The following is a 27,013-nucleotide window of genomic DNA, read 5'->3' as shown; positions in this document are numbered from 1 at the left end:
CCCTGTCACAGGCCAGCCCAGAGAAAAGAAAACCAGAGTGCACAGGCTCCTTCACTAGTGTCCTTGGGGAAAGGGAACCCCTGCCCAGGAGCCCTGGAGTCACATCCCTGCCCTGATAGAGATGAGATCACACACCCTGCTAGTCAAGACCATGCAGCATCTGATACCAAAAGGCACTTTGAAGGTTTTGTTTCCAACACTATTTCATCTACTTCCAGACCTAGCCTTGTGAAGCCAGGTGGGAAGGCAGCATTTAACCACTGGGAAGACAAAGGTCACTGAGCAGCAGGGAGTCCGTGGTGGAATAAGAACGACCCTTGTGATGCAGAGCCAGATCCTGGCATCACAGGTGACACAGGGGCCCACAGAACTCCAGGCCTGAACCAAGGCCACACTGAGCCCAGGAATTCCTTCAGATGAAATCTCCATGACTTCTTTCCTGTCATTCGTGTCTTCCTTTGTGCAGTGAGGAGGTTTCTTCAGGCTGGATTTCAGTCAGTGTCCAGTGGTCATTATTTTGTAGCTTGTCCAGTGCATCCTTTTCCTTTTGCTTGTAAATCTCAGACCCATGAAGACGTTAACTAAGACCACATTCAACCAAGTATGGCTAACACCTCCACCAATGCAAGAAGCATTCACAGGAGGACTCCTCTTCAAGGACTGTTCTTTCCTATTTGCTGAGTGTGGATCACAGGCTCAGACCCAGAGCGTCTGGGGTACAGGGCACACAGCAACACAAAGAGCACATGGGCTCAAAAAGAAACAATTCACTTGTAAGCTCTTCTTACCAACTTTTAAAGCTTGCATGTGTGTGCACTTCTAATATAAAAGGATGTGTCTCCCCTCCTTGGCTTTCCATTCTATTTTACTACCTTCAGAATTATCTCCTAGAAAGACTGAAAATTCACCTCCTAGATATGCAGAAAATCATGAGGATGCAAAATCCACAGAGAGAAAGCTCTGAAGTTTATATGTGAGGATGTGGACAATCTAACTTTCATATCCATATTTTATGTTTGATTAAAAATAGAAAATTCTATGATAAGAAAATAAAATTACTGTGGCAACATTTTCTCAACAGCTCCCAGTCACAAAAACTTGTTTTTCTTGAAGTGATATCAAGGTAGCTCAACAAAAATACACCACCAGTAACAACCAAGTACAACTGAATTCCCTGAAATAAGTTCTTGCTTTCCCCACAATACTCAATAACTTCTTGCAATGGTTCTCAACTTTTAAAAACTAGTAAAATAGGATTTTTTAATTTATCAAGACATCATAATTCAACCGAAAGTATTCCATGCAATTGTGGTTGAGCTGCTCAGACTTCAGACTTCTACCAAGAACAGTGCAGGGGGCACACTCCTGAAATGGCCTCCTGAATGGTCCTGGATGGCCCAGGATGAAATTTTTGGAGACCTAAGGGAGCTTACTGAGATTCACATTTTGGAAAACTATGATCAATCGATATTTTGACAATAAGAGAAAGAAAAGTAACTTTTTAGAACATAGGGTTAATCATATCTTTATAAAGCTTTAAAGAAAGGTAAAACCTACTTAATTCTTGTTCACAAAAAATTAGGCCCTTGGACTAACTGAGGTAATAGAGAAAGGTGTAGAGGAGTAATTAGTTCGGGAAGTCTTCCGAAGCAGGTCCACAGGGTCAAATACTCATCAGCATTAGAATGACAGGCACTCAGCTGCATGTACAAGGCTAATGACAAAAGCCACTCCCACCTGCATCTGTAAAGTGACATTGCGTGAATTTGTGTGATACGCTTACGCCAGTTTGTGGCCCACTGCAAGGAATCCTGAAATTCTCATTTCTACTCATGCTTATAAGCTTTTGATCCAGTAGCACTGGTTACTCAATTAATTTAAATATTCATATAAACCCTGCAAATAAATACAAAACATTTCTGTACCCACACAGCCCCACCACCATAAAAAGCTTTTTATAAATTAAATAAACTCAACTTTTTAAACTACTTTCTCAGCTTAAGTCTGCCCTTTTCCTAAATGAAGATATGCTCAATTTATATCTAAAATACATTTAAACATTCTAAAGGTATTGTATCAGACCTAAGTTATCAAAAAACGTAAACAAAATTTACCTAGCTTATATTTATGAACCATATTTTTAAGTTTTTAATTCACCCTGTCCTGACCCTCTGAAAAAAAAAAAAAACTACCTGAGTCACATTTGGACTGAAAGTTGATACAGGTTTTTAAAGTGATTCCTCTAGATAACTGCCAATTACTAAAACTAGTGTTACTGAATCTAGTGGTTTATTGAATCATCCAATATAAAAGACCAAAATAATTCCATTCTGATCTTCAAATAATGCTACTTCTGAATGAGCCCCCAGTTTCTGCTGTCATAAGTAAATGTGAACTGGAGATTCTGCAGTAATGTTCAGCACAATACGAGGACCAGGTATTAAGCGGCCTCATGCCTTCAACTGCACCTGGTAAACATCCTCAATTCTTGGTATCAGTCCAGTGTGGTCAAAAGAACTTCAAGGATGGAAACTTGAGGTAAAGTCGGCCTTTGTTGGAATTGGCGAGAATTGCTGAGTCAGAGGTAGTCCTGTTCCCTCTGTCCGGATTCTTTCTCACTAGCTGAGATTCAACTGTGTGAAATATGAGCGGGAATATGAAATCAAGATCCAAATTTAGAGGAAAAGGACATGATCAAGAGTCTGCCCAGCTGGATGGACCAGTGGTTGACCAGAAGACCAATGGTGAGCTGCCTCAACAAGAGGAGCCACCCGCTGAGAGCCAGGCTATTACACCTGATCAGGGCAAAGAAGATGATGAAGCACCTGTGGTTCAAGGCGAAGGGCAACCATGGGGTTAAACAGAGTCGAGCTGAAACCATGCAGACTGTTCTTATGCTGGATATTTAACTGTTAAAATTCTCTCAATAAAGTTTTACATCATTCTTCAAAAAAAAAAGAAAGAAAAAATAAACTTGAGGTAAAGTTGACAATAAAAAGGGAAACACAGACAGCCTTCAGAGGAAAACCAAAGGATCCACTCATCATGCGACGCCATCCTCACACTCCACAACCAGACTGCTTCTCCTGACGCTGCCTTGTCAGTATCTGATATGAAGACAGAAAAGCCACTCCTGTGTGGAAGAGGATTTGCCAGAGGTTCCTCAGCCCATGCAGGTACACGTTGCCCAGGCAAATAAAGAGGAGCATCAGCACCACCTTCAGAGTCCTGGCTGGACTGTAGAACAGGTACAAGTAACACTGAAATGACACCAGAAGAGGAAGGGCAATCAGAGATAGTAACATGGCCCCAGGGTCAGATCCCAGATTTACTTCTTGCATCAGCCACAGTGTCATTTCATGCACATTAGCACATCAAATTGGATTCATTTATCCAGCCTGGACTCGCTGGGCACATTGCTGTTAATCACTGGAAGAAAGTGCAGATTTAGAAGACAGAAGGTGAAACAGATGTCATGGAGAAATTAGAACACTGTACTATTGCAAGTAGTTTAAGGGATTCAAGAGGGCGGCATGGGAAGTGAGACAGAGAACTCCTCCCAAAACCACAAATAGTACGAAAATATACTTAATTAATACAACTAACCCAAAAACAGCAACAGGAAAGAAGGCTGAACCAGACTGCATACAGACCTCACAAACAGAGCAGACCTCATGAACAGAGCAGACCTCACAAAACAGGGTAACATACCAGAGCCTTGATCCAGCGGGACCCAAGCCCTTCTCCCACCCCAGCTCACTGGCGGGAGGAAGAGAAACGGAGCAGGGGAAGGGGTGGAGGCCTGGGACTGCTGAACACCAAGACCTTGGCCCACTGGCTCTGACACTGGAGACAGGCACCACAGACGGGAATCAGGAAACAGCTCTTTCCTCCCCCCAGGCACCAGCGCTGCTCCCCAACAACCCCAACCTCACTCTGGGGGCTGAGCAGCTCCAGAGACTGGAGCTTCTGGACACTAGAGGGCAACACATAAAAATATGAAACATCAAAAGAACCTGGTTCAGACAAAAATTCCACAAACCCTAGAAAAAGGACCAAAGAAACTGAACTCACCAATCTTTCTGCAAAAGAGCTCAAAATAAAAATCGTAAAAATGCTTACGGAGGTACAGAAAAATATTCAAGAACTCAGGAACAAATTTAAGACGGAGACTCAATCATTAAGAAATTCCATACCTGAAATGAAACGTATAACGGAGGGATTTAAAAGCAGATTAGATGTAGTAGAAGTGATAGTAAATGGAATAGAAATTACAGAAGAGGAATACAAAGAAGCTGAGGCACAGAGAGAAAAAAGAATCTCTAAGAATGAAAGAATATTGAGAGAACTGTGTGACCAATCCAAGTGGAACAATATTCGCATTATAGGGGTACCAGAAGAAGAGAGAGAGAAAGGGATAGAAAGTGTCTTTGAGGAGGTAATTGCTGAAAATTTCCCTAAACTGGGGAAGGAGATAGTCTGTCAGGCCATGGACACTGACAGATCTCCCAACACAAAGGACCCAAGGAAGACAACACCAAGACATATAGTAATTAAAACAGCAAAGATCAAGGATAAGGACAGACTTCTAAAAGCAGCCAGAGAGAGAAATAAGATCACATACAAAGGAAAGCCAATCAGGCTAACATCAGACTTCTCAGCAGAAACCTTATAGGCCAGAAGGGAGTGGCATGATGTATTTAATGCAATAAAGCAGAAGGGCCTGGAACCAAGATTACTTTATGTGGCAAGATTATCATTTAAATTTGAAAGAGGGATTAAACAATGTTCAGATAAGCAAAACCTGAGAGAATTTACCTCCCACAAACCATCTCTACAGTCTATTTTGGAGGCACTGCTATAGATGGAAGTGTTCCTAAGGTTTAATAGCTGTCACCAGAGGTATTAAAACCACAGTAAAGAAAGTAGAACAGCTAAGTACTAAGCAAATGCAAAATTAAATTAACTATCTCCAAAGTCAACCAACGGATAGACAGACAGTACATAATATGATATCTAATATATAAAGAATGGAGGAGGAAGAAAAAGGAGGAGAAAAAGAAAAGAACCTTTAGATTGCATTTGTAATAGCATATTAAGTGAGTTAAGTTAGACTCTTAGATAGTAAGGAAGTTAACCTTGAACCTTTGGTAACCACTAATTTAAAGCATGCAATGGCAATAAGTACATACCTATCAATAATCACCCTAAATGTAAATGGACTGAATGCACCAATCAAAAGACATAGAGTCACAGAATGGATAAAAAAAACAAGACCCATCTATATGCTGCCTACAAAAGACTCTTTAAACCCAAAGACATACACAGACTAAAAGTGAAGGGATGGATAAAGATATTACATGCAACTAAGAGAGAGAAAAAAGCAGGAATTGCAGTACTTGTATCAGAAAAAATAGACTTCAAAACAAAGAAAGTCACAAGAGACAAAGAACAACATTACATAATGATAAAGGGGTCAATCCAACAAGATATAACCGTTATAAATATCTATGCTCCCAACAGAGGAGCACCTACATATGTGAAACAAATACTAACTGAATTAAAAGGGGAAATAGAATGCAATGCATTCATTCTAGGACACTTCAACACTCCACTCATGCTGAAGGGCAGATCAACCAGACAGAAAATAAGTAAGGACACAGAGGCACTGAACAACATATTAGGACAGATGGACCTAACAGACATCTATAGAACTCTACACCCAAAAGCAGCAGAATACACATTCTTCTCAAGTGCACATGGAACATTTTCAAGAAGAGATCACATACTAGGCCACAAAAAGAGCCTCAGTAAATTCTAAAAGATTGAAATTGTACCAACCAGTTTCTCAGACCACAAAAGGTATGAAACTAGAAATAAATTACTCAAAGAAAATGAAAAATCCCACAAACAAATGGAGGCTTCACAACATGCTCCTAAATAACCAATAGATCAATGACTAAATAAAAACAGTGATCAAACAGTATATGGAGACAAATGAAAACAATAATTCAACACCACAAAAATCTGTAGGATGCAGCCAAGGCTGTGCTAAGAGGAAAGTATATTGCAATACAGGCCTATCTCAGGAAAGAAGAACAATCCCATATAAGCAGTCTAAACTCACAATTAATGAAACTAGAAAAAGAAGAACAAATGAGGCCCAAAGTCAGTAGAAGAAGGGACATAATAAAGATTAGAGCAGAATTAAATAAAATCGAGAAGAATAAAACAACAGAAAGAATCAATGAAAGCAACAGCTGGTTCTTTGAGAAAATAAACAAAATAGATAAACCCCTAGCCAGACTTATCAAGAAAAAAAGAAGGTCTACTCACATAAACAGAATCACAAATGGGAAAGGAAATATCACTATGGACACCACAGAAATACAGAGAATTATGAGAGAATACTATGAAAAATGATATGCCAACAAACTGGATAACCTAGAAGAAATGGACAACTTTCTAGAAAATACAACCTTCCAAGGCTGACCAAGGAAGAAACAGAAAATCTGAACAGACCAATCACCAGCAATGAAATTCAACTGGTAATCAAAAAACTACCTAAGAACAAAACTCCTGGACCCGATGGCTTCACCACTGAATTTTATCAAACATTTAGTGAAGGCCTAACATCCATCCTCCTTAAAGTTTTTCAAAGAGTAGAAGAAGAGGGAATATGTCCAAACTCATTCTATGAGGCCAGCATCATTCTAATACCAAAACCAGGCAAAGACACCACAAAAAAAAGAAAATTACAGACCAATATCCCTCATGAACATACATGCAAAAATACTCAACAAAATATTAGCAAACCCAATTCAAAAATAAATCAGAAAGATCATCCATCATGATCAATTAGGATTTATTACAGGGATGCATGGGTGGTACAACATTCGAAAATCCATCAATATCATCCAAAACATCAACAAAAAGAAGGACAAAAACCACATGATCATCTCCATAGATGCTGAAAAAGCATTTGACAAAATTCAACATCCATTCATGATAAAAACTCCCAACAAAATGAGAATAGAAGACAAGTACCTCAACATAATAAAGGCCAGATATGACAAACCCACAGCCAACATCACACTTAACAGCAAGAAGCTGAAAGACTTTCCTTTAAGATCGGGAACAAGACAAGGATGCCCACTTTCCCCACTTCTATTCAATATAGTACTGGAGGTCCAAGCCACGGCAATCAGACAAGACAAAGAAATAAAAGGCATCCAGATTGGCAAGGAAGAAGTCAAACTGTTCCTCTTTGTTGATGACATGATATTGTATATAAAAAACCCTAAAGAATCCACTCCACAACTACTAGATCTAATATCTGAATTCAGCAAAGTTGCAGGATACAAAATTAATACACAGAAAACTGTAGCATTCCTATACACTAACAATGAACTAGCAGAGAGAGAAATCAGGAAAACTATTCCATTCACAATTGCAGCAAAAAGAATAAAATACCTAGGAATAAACCTAACCAAGGAAGTGAAAGACTTATACTCTGAAAACCACAAGACACTCATGAGAGAAATTAAAGAAGATACCAATAAATGGAAACACATCCCGTGCTCATGAACAGGAAGAATTAATATTGTCAAAATAGCCATCCTGCCTAAAGCAATCTACAGATTCAATGCAATCCCTATGAAAATACCAGCAGCATTCTTCAACAAACTGGAACAAATAGTTCTAAAATTCATATGGAACCACAAAAGACCCCAAATAGCCAAAGCAATCCTGAGAAGGAAGAATAAAGTAAGGGGGATCTCGCTTCCCAACTTTAAGCTGTACTACAAAGCCACAGTAATCAAGACAATTTGGAAGTGGCACAAGAACAGACCCACAGACCATTGAAACAGCATAGAGAGTCCAGATATTAACCCAAACATATATGGTCAATTAATATGTGATAAAGGAACCATGGATATACAATAGGGAAATGACAGCCTCTTCAACAGCTGGTGTTGGCAAAACTGGACAGCTACATGCAAGAGAATGAAACTGGATCATTGTCTAACCTCATACACAAAAATAAATTTGAAATAGATCAAAGACCTGATTGTCAGTCATGAAACCCTAAAACTCTTAGAAAAAAACACAGGCAGAAATCTCTTGGACATAAACATGAGCAACTTCTTCATGAACGTATCTCCCCAGGCAATGGAAACAAAAGGAAAAATGAACAAGTGGGACTATATCAAGCTGAAAATCTTCTGTACAGCAAAGGACACCATCAACAGAACAAGAAGACATCCTACAGTATGGGAGAATATATTTATAAATGACATATCTGATAAAGGGTTGACATCCAAAATATATAAAGAGCTCACGCACCTCAGTAAACAAAAAGCAAATAAGCCAATTAAAAAATGGGCAGAGGATCTGAACAGACACTTCTGCAAAGAAGAAATTCAGATGGCCAACAGGCACATGAAAAGATGCTCCATATCACTAATCATCAGAGAAATGTAAATTAAAACCACAATGAGATTATCACCTCACACCAGTTAGGATGGCCAACATCCAAAAGACAAACAACAAATGTTGGCGATGATGTGGAGAAAGTGGAACCGTCCTACATTGCTGGTAGGAATGTAAAATAGTTAAACCATTGTGAAAAGTACTATGGAAGTTTCTCAAAAAACTAAAAATAGAAATACCATTTGATCCAGGAATTCCACTCCTAGGAATTTACCCTAAGAATGCAGCAACCCAGTTTGAAAAAGACATATGCACCCCTATGTTTATCACAGCATTATTTACAATAGCCAAGAAATGGAAGCAATCTAAGTGTCCATCAGTAGATGAATGGATAAAGAAGATGTGGTACATATACACAATGGAATATTATTCAGCCATAAGAAGAAAACAAATCCTACCATTTGCAACAACATGGATGGACCTAAGGGGTATTATGCTCAGTGAAATAAGAAAGTGGAGAAAGACAAGTATCAAATGATTCCACTCATCTGTGGAGTATAAGAACAAAGAAAAAACTGAAGGAACGAAGCAGCAGCAGACTCACAGAACCCAAGAATGGACCAAGAGTTACCAAAGGGAAAGGGACTGGGGAGAATGGGTGGGAAGGGAGGAATGAGGGGGATAAAGGGGCATTATGATTAGCACACATAATGTAGTGGGGGACACGGGGAAGGCAGTATAGCTCAGAGAAGACAAGTAGTGACTCTGTAGCATCTTACTAAGCTGATAGACAGTGACTGTAATGGAGGATGTGGTGGCAACTTGATGATGGGGGGAGTCTAGCAACCACAGTGTTGTTCATATAATTGTCTATAAATGATAGCAAAATAAAAAAATTAAAATAAAAAAGAAATATGGACAGAAATGCCCAGGCTGTAGGCTGGAGAGAGAGAAGGGATGCTGGTAACGGGCCAAAAGCCAGGCCAGGATGCCCCAACAAGACTGGCCCACTTCTAAATAAATTTTTTCTCCAGAGAAGTCATAACAGGTGAGAAGCTGTGCTTGTACCAGTGCAGCTCTTTGTGAGCTGTCGCCACCTAAGGGACCACTGTTCTCTAGGCATCTTCCTTATCATGTCTTCAAAGCATCTCCGAGACAGGGAAACATCTCACAGCAGGGAGAGAGACTGCTATTTTGTGTAGGGGTATCACACAGCAAAGAGGCAATTCTTTGTTCTGCAAAGGTGTGAACAGCTTTTTGGTTCAATGTTTTAAAAAAAAAGCACATTCTCAAAACACAGGACAATCTGACAAAGACTCAAGCTACAGTAGAAAAGAGAGAGCTCCCCAGTGAAAGAACTTTCCAGGCAAGAGTGCAGTGGAGGGGCCTGGGTGGCACAGTAAGGTCCCCACAGCCCTAAAATGCAGCCTCTAGGAAACTCCCACTGGCAACGCCCAAGGTTTTGGAGACTGGTTTTATAGAAAATGAGTGCATACCATCTTCAGTTGAAAATGTCTTTTTGCACACTCATGTAATCCTTAAGAACAGACCATTCTAGGATGTATGTGGAAGAGAGGAAGAGCCCTGAGAACAGAAAGTTTAACTAAAAAAAAGCTTAAACATGCAGAGAAAGACTAAAATCTTATGGAAGAGATTGAGTCAAGTTTTTACTAGAATTAACTCTGCCTACAGGGGATTCAAAAGCTCCTTTTTACTCTACCCCTTAGGTACACAAGCTTATTGAAAATAACTAATCAAAACCCTCTAGTTAATGTTACAATTTTTGTTTCATATTTGACATATTTGAGTCAGATGGTAGTACTATTAAAAACAATTTCTTAACCTAGTCCTCTGTTTAAATAAGCACATACACATAGATGCTCCTTCTGCAGAAGGACATTTCTGTATCTGGACTGCCCTAACAATAAGCACGAGGCACCTCATCAGGCCCACCCAGTCCCCACAGCAGTCTTGTCTCTCCCTTCTTGGGAGTCAAATCCCAGATTTGCTCTGTTCTGCTGCTATCAAGGCCCTGTGGCTGAGGGAAAGTGGCTTTCTCTCTCTCTCCCAAAGAGCTATCTCTATACAATGAGAAGATTGGGCAGGACGGGCCTGGGGTCCTTCTACCAAAGGGCTGGTATTGTCTATGACCTGAACCAAGGCCTTGGTGGAACAAAAACATTATCTAGAAATTTCTGGTTCCAACAGAACAAAAGGCTATAGGTTTAACCCACTCAACAAAATAACAATGCTTCACCCACCTGGAAAATGCAGGCTACAAAAGGAATAAGAAAAGCCAGAATATTTCCAATTTCCTCATGGGCAACCTAAAAAAAATATGAGGAACACAAGAAAAGGGGTATTCAGATGAGACGACACACTGTGACATGAAGTACCTTACTCCACATTCAGTCTGGTATGGCTGATGACACAAAACCCTGGCTCGGTAAGACTCAATTCCTGTGTATACACCACAACAGGGGTCAGCATGCCACTGTTTCAATGGCCTGGACACACCATGCACCCTACTGGTAGTATAGAGAACAGAGTGCATCTGTGTTGAGCCCTCAACCTGGAATGTTCCCCATAACCCACCACCTCTCAAAACCCTACTCAGCTGTCAATACTAAGCTTTTCCTAATTCTGCTCAGTCCCAGACACTGCCACTTTCTTGGTGATTATTACCATACTCTGCTTCATACCCACAAGGTAGCGTCTACATCTTAGCCATCTTGTTGGCCAGGCACCTGTTCTAGTGCGCAAGACACTTGGTAAGTATCTGGGTATGGGTATTCATAAGCAGTAATTGTGGGAAACACTCTGCACATGGGCCAAAGACACAGCGGGTTGGCAACAGGCAGGCACCACTCTTACAGCCCAGGCCTGCCACCATTCTCCAAACAGCTCAGCCCACGTCAGCCCCCTGAGATTCAACATGAGCTGTGCTTCAGACTTTGGCCATCACATTCATGGGGATGAGCAGTAAGACTATCTTTTAAGACAAATATCTATCTGTTTATGTTTATAATGGTTCTGTACTTAAAAGTGGTTGAAATACTTCAACATCAAAAAACAATACTTAAAAAGCACTGCAATAGACAGTTGATTTGAGATGAGCAGACTGGCAAATCAACTTCATAGTGACACAGTTCTTTGACAAAGAAACCAGGGAAGGTGGTATCTGTACAACAGAAATCAGACTATGAGACAACTTTTCCCAGAGGAAAAAAAGCCTGAAACCTTAAAGTCTGAGAATCAAACTTTTACCCTGAGTGTACCATCTAGACCCTGGGGTGACTTGTGGGTCCCAAGGACCACAGAGTGGTCTGATGCCCTTTAGCAAGTTGCCCATTTCTCACTAATATTCAGCATGCCCCTTTGGCTTCTTAGGACAACAGATACAAAGAGAGAGTTTCACATTTGTTCAATTTACTACAAAGAATATAACTTAAAATAATTTTTTATTTGAATTTCTAGTATTATAAAGCCTTTGTGCATAACAGCCTTGCAAATAAAGTGTACCCCCATCAGTTTCTTACACCATTTGTCCTTCAATTTAAACTATACAGAAAAGGTTACCTGTAAAGAATGTTCTGCAAGGTGAATTCCACGGATGAGATTCAGAGCAGCACACATGATGTTGAGAATAAGGGAGAGGATACCCAGGGCTGTCACTGGTTCCATTCGGAAACTAGGAGCTTCACAATTAAAAAAAAATAAGTGTCTAGTAAAAATAATTTCTATGTGAAAGAAAAATAAAGAAATTAACTAGACCTCCACTAATGACCTCCATAACACTCATTATGTTACACACAGAATTACAAACAGATTACTTTAAAAAGCAGCTGCACTTAGAAAGAAAAAAGAAAGGCAAGAAATGAAGGAATGGATCGGGGGATGTGAGGTGAATTTCTTCAGAAAGAGGCCCTTCTCTGAGCAAGCACAGGTTTTCAAGTGCCTGTTTTCCTTTCTACTTAAAGCAGTGGTTCTCAGCCAGGGCTGATTTGGCCCCTTAGCACACATTTGGCAACATCAGAGACATTGCGGGTGTCACAGCTGCAGACAGGCATTACTGGCATCCAGTGGGTAGAGGCCATGAATACTTTTAAACTTCCTACAAGGCACAAGACAGCCTCCACCACAAAGAATTACCCAATTCAAAATGTCAACAGGGCTTAGGTTGAGAAATCCTGATTAAAAGCAATTTATGGCTTTATTTGTAAATAGATTGTCAAATTCTGAAAGCATTTCTATTATCCACCTTAATTCTCAGCTTGTAAAATGTTCCACTCTTTCTGACAAGGACAACATTCAGTCTCATGTGTGCTTCTAGAACAATTCACAGCAAATGCAATTTTTTTTAAATTGTAAAATAATTGGGAAGAGGAGGGAAACACTGATTAAGCTACAAGCTGTTTCTGGAACTCTAATTAGAACAGATGATCATTCCCTCTTTAAAGAGAACTGCTGGAATTGACTCTGGTTCACACAGTTACGTGGTGTCCCACCCATTCTCTTTCTATGCTCTTTTTAAATCATCCTTTCTTGTCCTCACATTTCCCATGTACACATACACACCCACATACATGCACACATGCAAATATCTAAAGCCACAATCCAACTGATGACTATTGTTAGTGTGTTAGAATTTCCACTGAGCAAATCAAAGTTCCTGTTAGAACAGAACATGCTTGCTACCTGGAAAGATTCTAGTCTCAGGACAATAAGGTGAGTCAAACCATAGTAAAATGTCCTAGAAAGATAGGCAAGCTGACACTTTCTGGATTTGCTCCTCTTGTCTACATGTCTAAAGCAAAATATATTTAACAAAGTTACCCGTCTTCAAATAGTAAAAAGGAGAAACTTGGGGTTCAATTACCCTGTCTTCCTTCTACAAAAGTTAAGTTCACTCCCAATATAAATTACAACAACTTATTGATTGGCATCACAGCCAATCTAGGAATTCATTGGTTGAAACAGATTATATCAAAAGACAAAGTTAAGCTAAAAACATGAACATTTTTAATACACCACCTGTAAAATTCAAGCAATGATTTTAGTATAAAAACAGTCAAAACAGAATAATTAGACTGTTACAGTACAGACAGCTCTGTCAGAAAAGTATCCAGCTCTTATACCATTACAGAATTCTTAGAATGTAAATATTCACTTCAATAAAAAAGTAATTGTATGTAATTGTAAACAAGGAATGCAAAAACATCATGCTCCATTATGTCCTAGGCACTGAGTAGTTGATGGTGTTAATGCCAGACTAAGGCATGGAATGCCGAGGCACTGTGGTCGCAGGGATAGAGGAATGTCCTCAGATCTCCAAAGAACCAGACAGTGAGAACACTACAAGTGCTGGCTTCGCCCCTGCCCACTCTCACCCTATCACCCCCAAGCCAGGAAAGCAGGGCTTTCTCAGTGGAGACTTAACAATGTTTCACTAAGTGATGAGGTAAAAATTCATTGTCAAAGAAAAATATATATAGAGAGAGAGAGAAAATGTATAAATATGTTCAGTTCAACAAATGACTTCCAGCAAAAGCGAATTTCATCAGAAGAGTTGTCTTACTTCAGATCAACTCATAATAGTCAAATTTTACAACAGCCACCTGGAAACATGATCAGTTCATATTTTTCCCCACATATTTTATACACCATGTCCCCCCAACCAAAAAACACTTACCTAGTTAAAGAAAAAAAAATCTCCATTAGAAACACATAATATCACCTTATCTTCACCAACATCAGAGAACAGCAGGCCACTTACCGGGTTCCAAGTGCATCTGTGTGTGACCGTTCATCATTCCATTTGCCACATCTGCGTCTTGCAGAGTGAGAACCACTGGAGGCTGGAACTCAAGCTCTTCCTGAATTTTTTCTAAACTGCTCTCTATCTGAGTGGAACTTACATAGTTAAAATGCCACTTCACTTTCTGAATGACGCTGTCTGCAAAGAGAGAACCCAAGTCATCCATTTTTATGAGAATGGATGTTCTACACTATGTACAAAGTGAAGTTTCCTAAGAAAGGTAGGCAATAAGTCAGATTCTGAAGAGTATCAAGCTATACCTAAAGGTCAAGTGATCACTACATATCATGACTAGTCTCATCAATCTCTTCAGAGCAGAATACTTAAAATGTGATTGTCCACAGAGAAAGCAATGTCTTCCAGAACCTCAGTGATGAGGGAGTCAGGAGATTGGGGCTTGGTCTTAGCCATTAATGATAGTACAATACTGGGGAATTCACAGAGTATTTCTAGGCTTCAAAATTGGGGACTGTTACTCTTGAACTGATTATCACAAAAAAGTCATGTGAATAAAAACTACAGGTGAATGTGAATATATTGTGCAAACCAGGATTACATATTTAAAAGGTATTGTCTTTATTTTACTTATGTTAGTATTAATCCATTGCCAAGTTTTAATAAGCATTTGAAGTGAAGTTTCATACATACTGGCAAAGCAAAATTATGTCTAATTCTAACATCTAATATCTAATATCATGCAACTTGCATTCAATAATGGGCAAACATGATGCTGGGGAAGGGTCTCCTGTCAGATCAAGCACACTGCTTTAGAAGGCAAGCACATGCAATGGCGAGGGGAGAGAAGAACACAGGTCTACCAGCTGCAAATCAACAGACAGCCCAGGGATGCCGCAGCTGTGACCTATTTGGGAACAGCATGCCCTCTTCACAGGAAGAAGTAGGGCTGAGAGCAGCAGCCTGACTAGGGCCCCACAGGGAGACTTGGGCCAGAACTCTCCACCTATGTCACAGGTCTCCCAGGCTGGGACCTGCATCCCAGGGAGCTCCCCAGCACCTTCGGGTGACAATGAAAGAGGGTGCTGGCCCCATCCCTGATAAGCCAGCCAGTAGAGCACATGGTGAAATGTGAGGGCTATGGCAGCGGATGCCAGGAAACATAAGTGGCAACCCTTCCAGGTACCTGGCCCTGCACCTGATGCTTGGTACCAAACGCTGCCAGCCCCTCGTTCAAGAGCATCAGAGACAGCAGCCGTTTACACAGACACCACAGAATGTCCAATTCCCATTCTGCCAAAAGCTCAAAATGACCTGATTCACAGCTGAGAGCATATACTATAATTATGCTGTGTTCCAAAGCCCCTGAGCCCCTACAAGGCCTTTCAGGCAGTGCCTGGAAAGGAGGGATCCTCTTCCAGAGCAGGGCTTCTCAAAGTCTGAATGAAGGAGCACTTTTTCCTTACTTCCAAACTGCCACGGACAAATACTTTGATAAAATACAATAAAAAATATTGCAGGAATGTCAAATCACCACAACAATTTCTAATTCTTCTTCCTTTCTGTACTGACGTCATGAGGGAAGAACAAGTCTACATACCACCCTTGGAGCACTCCTGCTCTAGAGCAGCAGTTGGCACGATTTGCCTCAAGAGCCAGGTAGTAAACATCTTGGGCTTTTAGCCCCATGTCCTCTGTCAACTACTCAGCTCTCCAGTGACGGGCAAACGCAGCCACAGACAGCACTGGAAGGATGAGCATGGCTGCTCCACTTCACTCTCAACAACAGGCAGCTGGCCCTTGGGCAGGTTTTCTGGCCCCTGCTGTAGGGCACTGTGGTGAATGACCTGTACAGGCCCCACCCTTCCTCCCCCCTGCTCCCAGGCTCCAGAGAGATGAAAAGCTAGTGCTAAGCCTGGCAGCTTTCCAGGCCATGTCAATGGCTGTGAAATCTCACAGCAAAAGGCTGCCCTCCAGTGATATGTTACAGCACTTCCAGTGGTCTGCCTGGGTCAAACCCAAATCTGAACTGTAAATTCTACACATTCAATGCCATAAGGAGAACAATCAGTAAGGAAGAGGATTACAAACCAAACTCGAGAAAGGCATAGGGCCTGGAGGCTAGGCCAATGCAGGTGGTGTCATAGGATGCTGTGAATTCCCACCACAAGGTCTCCAGGAAGCAGAAGGCCATGGCTGCTGGACACTGGTGGGAGCAGATGGTCATGCAAGCCACATCCCCTGAAGAAGAAAAGCTGAAACCGAAAGGGCGACATCTACATTACCAGGGAACTGATCTTTATATTCCCACCCACACCCAGACACAACCGCGCTTTGATGCCGGACTTGCTTTTGGCCTTGAACAGTCTATAGCTGTTTGTTGCATATATTGTCTCTTCAGCTACACCCACCCAGGATTGTGCCTTTCCTGTACTTTCTCTAAAATGTAGGGCAGTATTTGCCACTGACAATGTGTGTTCATTCTTGTTCACTCATGCATGATGGATGAATTCTCCACTGGTGGGAAGCAGCCTTAGACTTCTCTTATCCGTTAAGGAAAATGCTTCTCTTCGTTATCAACTCTGATAGATCTCCTAATGTTAAATCAAACTGGCACCCTGAAATAAAACCTTCTTGGTTGTGGGTTTCTACATATTATATACATACAACTGCTAGATTTAGGTAGCTAATGTTGTATTTAGGACTTTTGTGTCTATGCATTTAGTAAGATTGGCCTATAATGTCCCTTTCTTGCACTACCTTCGTCTGGCTGTGGCACTAAGGTTCTTCTGCTCTCATAAAACAGTGCAGGGGTTTCCATCCTCTGCTCCTTTAAGGACTGTCTCACTGTTGCTTCGAGGCCTGGGGACTCCAGTTCTCCTATCTGTGGCATCTGCTCACTCCCACTCATGGAATATCTCCTCTAGCGCTTTGTCAATTTTTGCTGTGCACGCATCACTGTGGAGCTCATTTCCGTAAGAATTCCTCAAGCCTGAGTCGTCACACACTTCTTCCAGAGTGGTTCTGGCTTCGCTTTGGTCAGTCGCTCTGGAGTGTCACCACTCTGGAGCCAGTACTGCTATCCACACCATGGCCCTGGAATTTCTAGGCCATGGGAAATATAAATACAATCCTAAATGAAGCACAGGAGCAGGGTTTCAACTGAGGGGAGATTTTATTTTTCCTTCCCATCCAAAACCAAGCAGAGATGAGTTACACCTATACTGGTGAACAGACTATTTTTTACCTATTGTCATTCCACTAGGGCTGCAACCTGAGAAGAACAGGTTCCTCTACATGTGTTCAGACATCTCGTCCTACATAAGCCCAAGGCCTTCCTTCACAGGTCCTGAACTCCAGTACCAAGCTTACAAAGACTATCCATGAGCCTCAGCATCAGTTCACACACCTCCTTGATACTCTGTTCCCTCTTTATTCCTAGCACCTTGGCATTTCTTTCTCTCCAGCTCAGCTACACATTAAAAATAATTTATATATATTTGCCCACATTTCTGGGTGTTTCTGGCAGGACGGGTTTTAGGTTATATTGATCTACCAACTTTTTTGTAATTGGAAGTCTCTATATAAAGAGACTTTTTACAATTAAAAAAAAAAGATGACATCCTCCTTATATAAGGACTTTTCCTGAAAGGCCTAAGTCTCTCTAGGATGGAGGTCTATCTATTTGAAAGAGAACCCCTATATATTTGCTGAATTGTGTCCCCTAAAAGATATTTTGAAGTCCTACCTCCCAGTGAATGTGACCTTATTTGGAATAGTCTTTGCAGCTATAATCCAGATAAAATGAGGTCATAATAGATTAGGGTGGCTTTCAATGACTGGTGTGAAACTTAGTCATAGAGACAGAGGGAAGAGGGCCACGTAGCCAAGGAGGCAGACACTGGTGTAGCAGTGCTTCTACAAGCAACTGCTGAGGACTGTGGGCAACCACAGGGACGTAGCAGGAAGGCAAGGGGAGGACACTTCCTTAACGCCTCAGAGAGAGCACGGCACTGCCAGCACCTTGCTTTCAGACCTCTGGCATCCAGAACAGTGAGAAAATAAATTTCTGTTGTTTTAAGGTAGTTTGTGGTGATTTGTTATGGTAAATTACATAGGAAAATAACTGAACTCCTTAACTATTAAATAACCTTTGATACTGCTCATTTGTAAAGAAAAAAAGCCTTAGTTTCCTCTGTGAAAAGAGTGAATTCAAAATACAAATAATTAGAACATTTTATATTCCACTTTTCAAAAAACTACTTAAGTATCCAGAAATTCATTTGAAGTCATAAGACCTTTTTTTTCCTTAAAAGAGAAAAGGTTTCCTAATTGAAGTTGCAATATGAGTCATAAGAAATACACATTTGCCCATTCAGTTGACCAAATATATGTTCCCCAGGTACATTTGGTCTCCATTCACAGTTCGGGAAACACTGCAAAGCCTGAAAGGGGAAAAGGGTCTCTTGTCATGTTAGCGAGACTTTGGCCCCACCCAAGCGTGAAGGCTGCAGGCTGAGGTGGCCAGTGGCCAATGACTTAGTCAGCCAGGACTATGCACTGAAGCCCTCACAAGAACCTAGGAGAGCAAATCTGTCTTTTGCATCCTGCTGTTCTGCAGGAGAGAGCTTCCATGGGCCACTGAGCCAGGCCCCAGGCTCCACAAGGATAGAAGCTCCTTTATCTGGGACATTGTCCTATATATTTCTCTTTTTTTTATTTTCTCTCTTTAGTAAATTATTATTTTTTCATTTTGGTATTATTAATCTACAATACATGAGCAACATTACGGATACTAGACTCCTCCCATCATCAAGGTCCCCGGACATACCCCATTACAGTCACTGTCCATCAGCCTAGCAAGATCCTACAGAGTCACTACTTGTCTTCTCTGTGTCATACTCCCTTCCCTGTGCTCCCCCCTACATTATATATGCTAATCGTACTGCCCCTTTTTCCCCCTTATCCCTCCCTTCCCACCCACCACCCCCAGTCCCCTTCCCTTTGGTAACTGTTAGTCCATTCTTCGGTTCTATGAGTCTCCTGCTGTTTTGTTTCTTCAGTTTTTGCTTTGTTCTTATGCTCCACAGATGAGTGAAATCATTTGGTAATTGTCTTTTTCCGCCTGGCTTATTTCACTGAGCATAATACCCTCTAGCTCTATCCATGTTGTTGCAAATGGTAGGATTTGTTTTCTACTTATAGGTGAGTAATATTCCATTGTGTATATGTGCCACATCTTCTTTATCCATTCATCTACTGATGGACACAAGCTGCTTCCATTTCTTGGCTATTGTAAATAGTGCTGTGATAAACATAGGGGTGCATATGTCTTTTTCAAACTGGGCAGATGAATTCTTAGGGTAAATTCCCAGAAGTGGAATTTCTGGGTCAAATGGTATTTCTATTTTTAGTTTTTTGAGGAACCTCCATACTGCTTTCCACAATGGTTGAACTAATTTACATTCCCACCAGCAGTGTAGGAGGGTTCCCCTTTCTCCATATCATCGTCAATATTTGTTGTGCTTGTCTTTTGGATGGTGGCCATCCTTACAGGTGTGAGGTGATATCTCATTTTGGTTTTAATTTGCATTTCTCTGATGATTAGCGATGTGGAGCATCTTTTCATGTGCCTGTTGGCCATGTGTTCTTCTTTGGAGAAGTAGCTCTTCAGATCCTCTGCCCATTTTTTAATTGGATTACTTGCTTTTTGTTTGTTGAGGTGCGTGAGATCTTTACATATTTTGGATGTCAACCCTTTATCGGATATGTCATTTATGAATATATTCTCCCATACTGTAGGATGCCTTCTTGTTCTATTGATGTGGTCCTTTGCTGTACAGAAGATTTTCAGCTTGATATAGTCCCACTTGTTCATTTTTCCTTTTGTTTCCCTTGCCTGGGGACATATGTTCAAGTAGAAGTTGCTCATGTTTATGTCCAAGAGATTTCTGCCTATGTTTTTTTCTAAGAGTTTTAGGGTTTCATGACTGACAATCAGGTCTTTGATCTATTTCAAATTTACTTTTGTGTATGGGGTTAGACAATGATCCAGTTTCATTCTCTTGCATGTAGCTGTCCAGTTTTGCCAACACCAGCTGTTGAAGAGGCTGTCATTTCCCTATTGTATATCCATGGTTCCTTTATCACATATTAATTGACCATATATGTTTGGGTTAATATCTGGACTCTCTATGCTGTTTCAATGGTCTGTGGGTCTGTTCTTGTGCCACTTCCAAATTGTCTTGATTACTGTGGCTTTGTAGTACAGCTTAAAGTTGGGAAGCAAGATCCCCCTTACTTTATTCTTCCTTCTCAGGATTGCTTTGGCTATTTGGGGTCTTTTGTGGTTCAATATGAATTTTAGAACTATTTGTTCCAGTTTGTTGAAGAATGCTGCTGGTATTTTCATAGGGATTGCATTGAATCTCTAGATTGCTTTAGGCAGGATGGCCATTGTGACAATATTAATTCTCCCTAGCCAAGAGCTTGGGATGAATTTCCATTTGTTAGTGTCCCCTTTAATTTCTCTTAAGAGTGTCTTGTAGTTTTTAGGGTATAGGTCTTTCACTTTCTTAGTTAGGTTTATTCCTAGGTATTTTATTCTTTTTGCTGCAATTGTGAATGGAATTGTTTTCCTGATTCCTCTTTCTGCTAGTTCATCATTAGTGTATAGGAATGCAATAGATTTCTATGTATTAATTTTGTACCCTGCAACTTTGCTGAATTCAGATATTAGTTCTAGTAGTTTTGGAGTGGAGTCTTTAAGGTTTTTTATGTACAATATCATATCATCTGAAAATAGTGACAGTTTGACTTCCTCTTTACCAATCTGGATGCCTTTTATTTCTTTGTGTTGTCTGATTGCCGAGGCTAGGACATCCAGTCTATATTGGGTAACAGTGGGGAGAGTAGGCATCCCTACCTTATTACCGATCTTAGGTGAAAAGCTTTCACCTTCTTGCTGTTAAGTATGATGTTGACTGTGGGTTTGTAATATATGGCCTTTATTATGTTGAGGTACCTGCCCTCTTTACCCATTTTCTTGAGAGTTTTTATCATGAATGTATGTTGAATCTTGTCAAATGCTTTTTTGGCGTCTATGGAGATGATCATGTGTTTTTTGTCCCTCTTTTTGTTGATGTGGTGGATGATGAATTCTCAAATGTTGTACCACCCTTGCATCCCTGAGATGAATCCTACTTGATCATGGTGTATGATCCTCTTGATGTATTTGTGAATTCGGTTTGCTAATATTTTGTTGAGTATTTTTGCATCTATGTTCATCAGGGATATTGGTCTGTAATTTCCTTTTTTTTATAGTGTCTTTGCCTGGTTTTAGTATTAGAGTGATTCTGGCCTTGTAGAATTAGTTTGGAAGTATCCCCTCCTCTTCTACTTTTTGAAAAACATTAAGGAGGATGGGTATTCAGTCTTCTCTAAATGTTTGATAAAATTCAGCAGTGAAGCTATTTGGTCGAGGAGTTTTGTTCTTAGTTACTTTTTTGACTACCAATTTAGTTTAGTGCTGGTAATTGATGTGTTCAGATTTTCTATTTCTTTCTGTGTGGGCCTTCAAAAGGTTGTATTTCTCCAGAAAGTTGTCCATTTCTTCTATGTTATCCAGCTTGTTAGCATATAGATTTTCATAGTATTCTCTCATAATTCCTTGTATTTCTGTAGGGTCCACCGTGATTTTTCCTTTTTCATTTCTGATTCTGTTTATGTGTGTAGACAGTCTTTTTCTCTTTATAAGTCTGGCTAGGGGTTTATCTATTTTGTTTATTTTCGCAAAGAACCAGCTCTTGGTTTCATTGATTCTTTCTATTGTTTTATTCTTCTCAATTTTATTTATTTCTTCTCTGACCTTTATTATGTCCCTCCTTTTGGTGACTTTGGGCCTCATTTGTTCTTCTTTTTCCAGTTTTAATAATTGTGGCTTTAGACTATTCATTTGGGATTGTTCTTCCTTCTTTAATTAGGCCTGGATAGCTATATACTTTCCTCTTGGAGCTGCCTTCACTGCATCCCACAGAAGTTGGGGCATTGTGCTGTTGTTGTCATTTGTCTCCATACATTGCTTGGTCTCTGTTTTAATTTGGTCATTGATCCATTGGTTATTTAGGAGCATGTTGTTAAGCCTCCATGTGTTTGTGAGCCTTTTTGTTTTCTTTGTACAATTTATTTCTAGTTTTATACCTTTGCGATCTGAGAAGTTGGTTGGTACAATTTCAATGTTTTTGAATTTACTGAGGCTCTTTTTGTGGCCTAGTATGTGATCTATTCTAGAAAATGTTCTGTATGCACTTTAGAAGAATGTGTATCCTGCTGCTTTTGGGTGTAGAGTTCTGTAGATGTCCGTTAGGTACATCTGTTCTAGTGTGTTGTTCAGTGCCTCTGTATCCTTACTTATTTTCTGTCCAGTTGATCTGTCCTTTGGAGTGAGTGGTGTGTTGAAGCCTCCTAAAATGAATGCATTGCATTCTTCTCCTCCTTTCATTCTCTTAGTACTTGTTTCACATATGTTGGTGTTCCCATGTTGGGTGCACAGATATTTATAGTGGTTATATCCTCTTGTTGGACTGACCCCTTTATCATTATGTAATGTCCTTCTTAACTCCTGTTACTTTCTTTGTTTTGAAGTCTATTTTGTCTGATACAAGTACTGCAACGCCTGCTTTTTTCTCCCTATTGTTTGCATGAAATATCTTTTTCCATCCCTTCACTTTTAGTCTGTGTATGTCTTTGGGTTTGAGGTGAGTCTCTTGTAAGCAGCATATAGATGGGTCTTGCTTTTTTTTTTTTTTTTTTTTTTTTTAAACAGTTTTGAAAGACAATGTTTTTTTATTGATACTTCCACTGTAGGCCTATTTCTTTTATTCATTCATTCATTTTGTTATCGTTAATCTACAATTACATGAAGAACATTATGTTTACTAGACTTCCCCCCCTTCACCAAGTCCCCCCCACAAACCCCATTACAGTCACTGTCCATCAGCGTAGTAAGATGCTGTAGGCTCACTACTTGTCTTCTCTGTGTTGCACAGCCCTCCCTATGCACCCCCACACATTATACATGCCACTGTAGGCCTATTTCTAGATTGGAAAATAGATTACTTATATTCTTTTTTTTTTTTTTTTTTTTTAATAATTATTTTTTATTGAAGGGTAGTTGACACACACTATTACATTACATGAGTTTCAAGTGGTACAACACAGTGGTAGAACATTTATATACATAATTCTAGGTTCCAGCTATCACCCTACCAGGCTGTTACAATATCTTGACTATATTCCTTATGCTTTACCTTACATCCCGGTTACTAATTTATTTTACCATTGGAAGTCTGTCCTTTTTTTTTTTTTTGTGAGGGCATCTCTCATATTTATTGATCAAATGGTTGTTAACGACAATAAAATTCTGTATAGGGGAGTCAATGCTCAATGCACAATCATTATTCCACCCCAAGCCTAATTTTTGTCAGTCTCCAATCTTCTGAGGCATAACAAACAAGTTTTTACATGTAGAACAAATTCTTACATAATGAATAAGTTACATAGTGAACAGTACAAGGGCAGTCATCACAGAAACTTTCGGTTTTGCTCATGCATTATGAACTATAAACAGTCAGTTCAAATATGAATACTCATTTGGTTTTTATACTTGATTTATATGTGGATACCACATTTCTCTCTTTATTATTATTATTTTTAATAAAATGCTGAAGTGGTAGGTAGATACAAGATAAAGGTAGAAAACATAGTTTAGTGTTGTAAGAGAGCACATGTAGATGATCAGGTGTGTGCCTGTAGACTATGTGTTAATCCAAGCTAGACAAGGGCAATAAAACATCCACGTATGCAGAAGATTTCTCTCAGAACGGGGGGGTGAGGTTCTAAGCCTCACCTCTGTTGATCCCCAATTTCTCACCTGATGGCCCCCCTGCGACTGTGCCTGTCTTAGGTTGTTCCTCCCTTGAGGAATCTTACCCGTCTCTGGCTAACCAGTCATCTTCCGGGGCCATACAGGGAAATGTGAAGTTGGTAAGTGAGAGAGAAGCCTTATTGTTTGAAAAAGTTAACTTTTTACTTCTTTGCATATTTATGCCCTGTGGCGTCTATGCCCAGCATTTGTCTTGAGGTATCTTTACCACTTGGAAGAATTATGATACTCGGTAAATTTGATATGAGGCACGAATTCTATTTAAGGGTTGTAATTAGGAAGGAAGAAGAAAAGCTATAGAAGTAGCAGGCGGAAGAAAACATGGGAAGATTGATTATTTCTTTGATATATCTTCTTGTAGAGTAACTTCAGCATGTATAGGTTTTAAGCTACTCCTTAAATTGCACACACACATTAACATTATAAGAGTATAGTTACATAACCAAAGCATATCTGTAATTACCAGCCATCTGCAGTGAAACCAAGAAAACCAGTTAGGCACCTTAGGCATTTGTGAAAACTTATCTATGATATGGTGGATATTGTCCAAATGAACTTGAACAGTCTGAGAGAAATCAGACAAATTAAAACAACCCATTCCTGGGGACTGTTCACATGCCATATGTTCTTTTAACAATAAATAGTTTGTAGTTGTAAGACTTTGGAGCGCTACAATTTGCACTTCTCCAAATTCTTGGTTGAGTTCCAACAGTATAGATCCAGTCCAATTTTGTTGTTTTACTGTATGCACAGGCCAGCTTAGATATCTCCTTCCTCATTCCCATGGCAGGTCCAGGAACTGGTGGGATGAGTGCATCTACAGCTGTAGCAGTGCGTGGATCTTTGTTGGGGTTTTTTGATGATCATCTTCTGGCATGAGTCTTCCAGAGGGTGCAGATGTTGGAAGTTCTTTTTCATATCGTATCTTAGTTCATTTTCGGGGTAGCCCAATTAGGCTTTGAACCTCTGTATAAACACAAACAGACCCTTTGCCTACACTTTTATATGCCCTTTATACCCTTGTGTAGAACTCGTTGGAGGTTACCACACAGGAACTGCCCTTTTTTTTTTTTTTTTTTTTTTTTTTTTTTTGCTATCACTAATCTACACTTACATGAGGAATATTATGTTTACTAGGCTCTCCCCTATACCAGGTCTCCCCTATAAACCCCTTTACAGTCACTGTCCATCAGCATAGCAAAATGTTGTAGAATCACTACTTGCCTTCTCTGTGTTGTACAGCCCTCCCTTTTCTCCTACCCCCCCATGCATGTTAATCTTAATACCCCCCTACTTCTCCCCCCCTTATCCCTCCCTACCCACCCATCCTCCCCAGTCCCTTTCCCTTTGGTACCTGTTAGTCCATTCTTGAGTTCTGTGATTCTGCTGCTGTTTTGTTCCTTCAGTTTTTCCTTTGTTCTTATATTCCACAGATAAGTGAAATCATTTGGTATTTCTCTTTCTCCGCTTGGCTTGTTTCACTGAGCATAATACCCTCCAGCTCCATCCATGTTGCTGCAAATGATTGGATTTGCCCTTTTCTTATAGCTGAGTAGTATTCCATTGTGTATATGTACCACATCTTCTTTATCCATTCATCTATTGATGGACATTTAGGTTGCTTCCAATTCTTGGCTATTGTAAATAGTGCTGCAATAAACATAGGGGTGCATCTGTCTTTCTCAAACTTGATTGCTGCATTCTTAGGGTAAATTCCTAGGAGTGCAATTCCTGGGTCAAATGGTAAGTCTGTTTTGAGCATTTTGATGTACCTCCATACTGCTTTCCACAATGGTTGAACTAACTTACATTCCCACCAGCAGTGTAGGAGGGTTCCCCTTTCTCCACAGCCTCGCCAACATTTGTTGTTGTTTGTCTTTTGGATGGCAGCCATCCTCACTGGTGTGAGGTGATACCTCATTGTAGTTTTAATTTGCATTTCTCTGATAATTAGCGATGTGGAGCATCTTTTCATGTGTCTGTTGGCCATCTGTATTTCTTTTTTGGAGAACTGTCTGTTCAGTTCCTCTGCCCATTTTTTAATTGGGTTATTTGTTTTTTGTTTGTTGAGGCGTGAGAGCTCCTTATATATTCTGGACGTTAAGCCTTTATCGGATGTGTCATTTTCAAATATATTCTCCCATACTGTAGGGATCCTTCTTGTTCTATTGATGGTGTCTTTTGCTGTACAGAAGCTTTTCAGCTTAATATAGTCCCACTTACTCATTTTTGCTGTTGTTTTCCTTGCCCGGGGAGATATGTTCAAGAAGAGGTCACTCATGTTTATGTCTAAGAGGTTTTTGCCTATGTTTTCTTCCAAGAGTTTAATGGTTTCATGGCTTACATTCAGGTCTTTGATCCATTTTGAGTTTACTTTTGTATATGGGGTTAGACAATGGTCCAGTTTCATTCTCCTACATGTAGCTGTCCAGTTTTGCCAGCACCATGTGTTGAAGAGACTGTCATTTCGCCATTGTATGTCCATGGCTCCTTTATCAAATATTAATTGACCATATATGTCTGGGTTAATGTCTGGATTCTCTAGTCTGTTCCATTGGTCTGTGGCTCTGCTCTTGTGCCAGTACCAAATTGTCTTGATTACTATGGCTTTATAGTAGAGCTTGAAGTTGGGGAGTGAGATCCCCCCTACTTTATTCTTCTTTCTCAGGATTGCTTTGGCTATTCGGGGTCTTTGGTGTTTCCATATGAATTTTTGAATTATTTGTTCCAGTTCATTGAAGAATGTTGCTGGTAGTTTCATAGGGATTGCATCAAATCTGTATATTGCTTTGGGCAGGATGGCCATTTTAACGATATTAATTCTTCCTAGCCACGAGCATGGGATGAGTTTCCATCTGTTAGTG

At 40.1% G+C, this 27,013-nt stretch overlaps 1 protein-coding gene across 7 annotated transcripts in view; it reads right to left on the bottom strand.

Annotated features, from left to right (window-relative positions):
* Positions 1 to 1,225: 1,225 nt before the first annotated feature.
* Positions 1,226 to 27,013, bottom strand: part of SEC22C (SEC22 homolog C, vesicle trafficking protein) — a 72,419-nt gene continuing 46,631 nt past the window's right edge. For 4 of the 7 annotated variants that reach the window (XM_057497521.1, XM_057497510.1, XM_057497512.1 and 1 more), the window contains 5 exons: positions 16,298 to 16,461; positions 14,210 to 14,389; positions 12,013 to 12,173; positions 10,695 to 10,760; positions 1,226 to 3,260 (listed from right to left, as the gene is read on the bottom strand). In XM_057497521.1, coding sequence (XP_057353504.1) covers positions 3,060 to 3,260; positions 10,695 to 10,760; positions 12,013 to 12,173; positions 14,210 to 14,389; positions 16,298 to 16,433 — 744 coding nt within the window. In that variant the 5' untranslated portion in view covers positions 16,434 to 16,461 and the 3' untranslated portion in view covers positions 1,226 to 3,059. The remainder of the gene's footprint in view (positions 3,261 to 10,694; positions 10,761 to 12,012; positions 12,174 to 14,209; positions 14,390 to 16,297; positions 16,462 to 27,013) is intronic. The other 3 variants (XM_057497517.1, XM_057497529.1, XM_057497526.1) reach the window with 3 other exon arrangements.

The sequence above is a fragment of the Manis pentadactyla genome, chromosome 1, assembly GCF_030020395.1.
Source record: "Manis pentadactyla isolate mManPen7 chromosome 1, mManPen7.hap1, whole genome shotgun sequence".
NCBI lineage: Eukaryota > Metazoa > Chordata > Mammalia > Pholidota > Manidae > Manis > Manis pentadactyla.
Note: the sequence above shows the minus strand (reverse complement) of the source record. Positions and strands in the feature narration are given on the sequence as shown.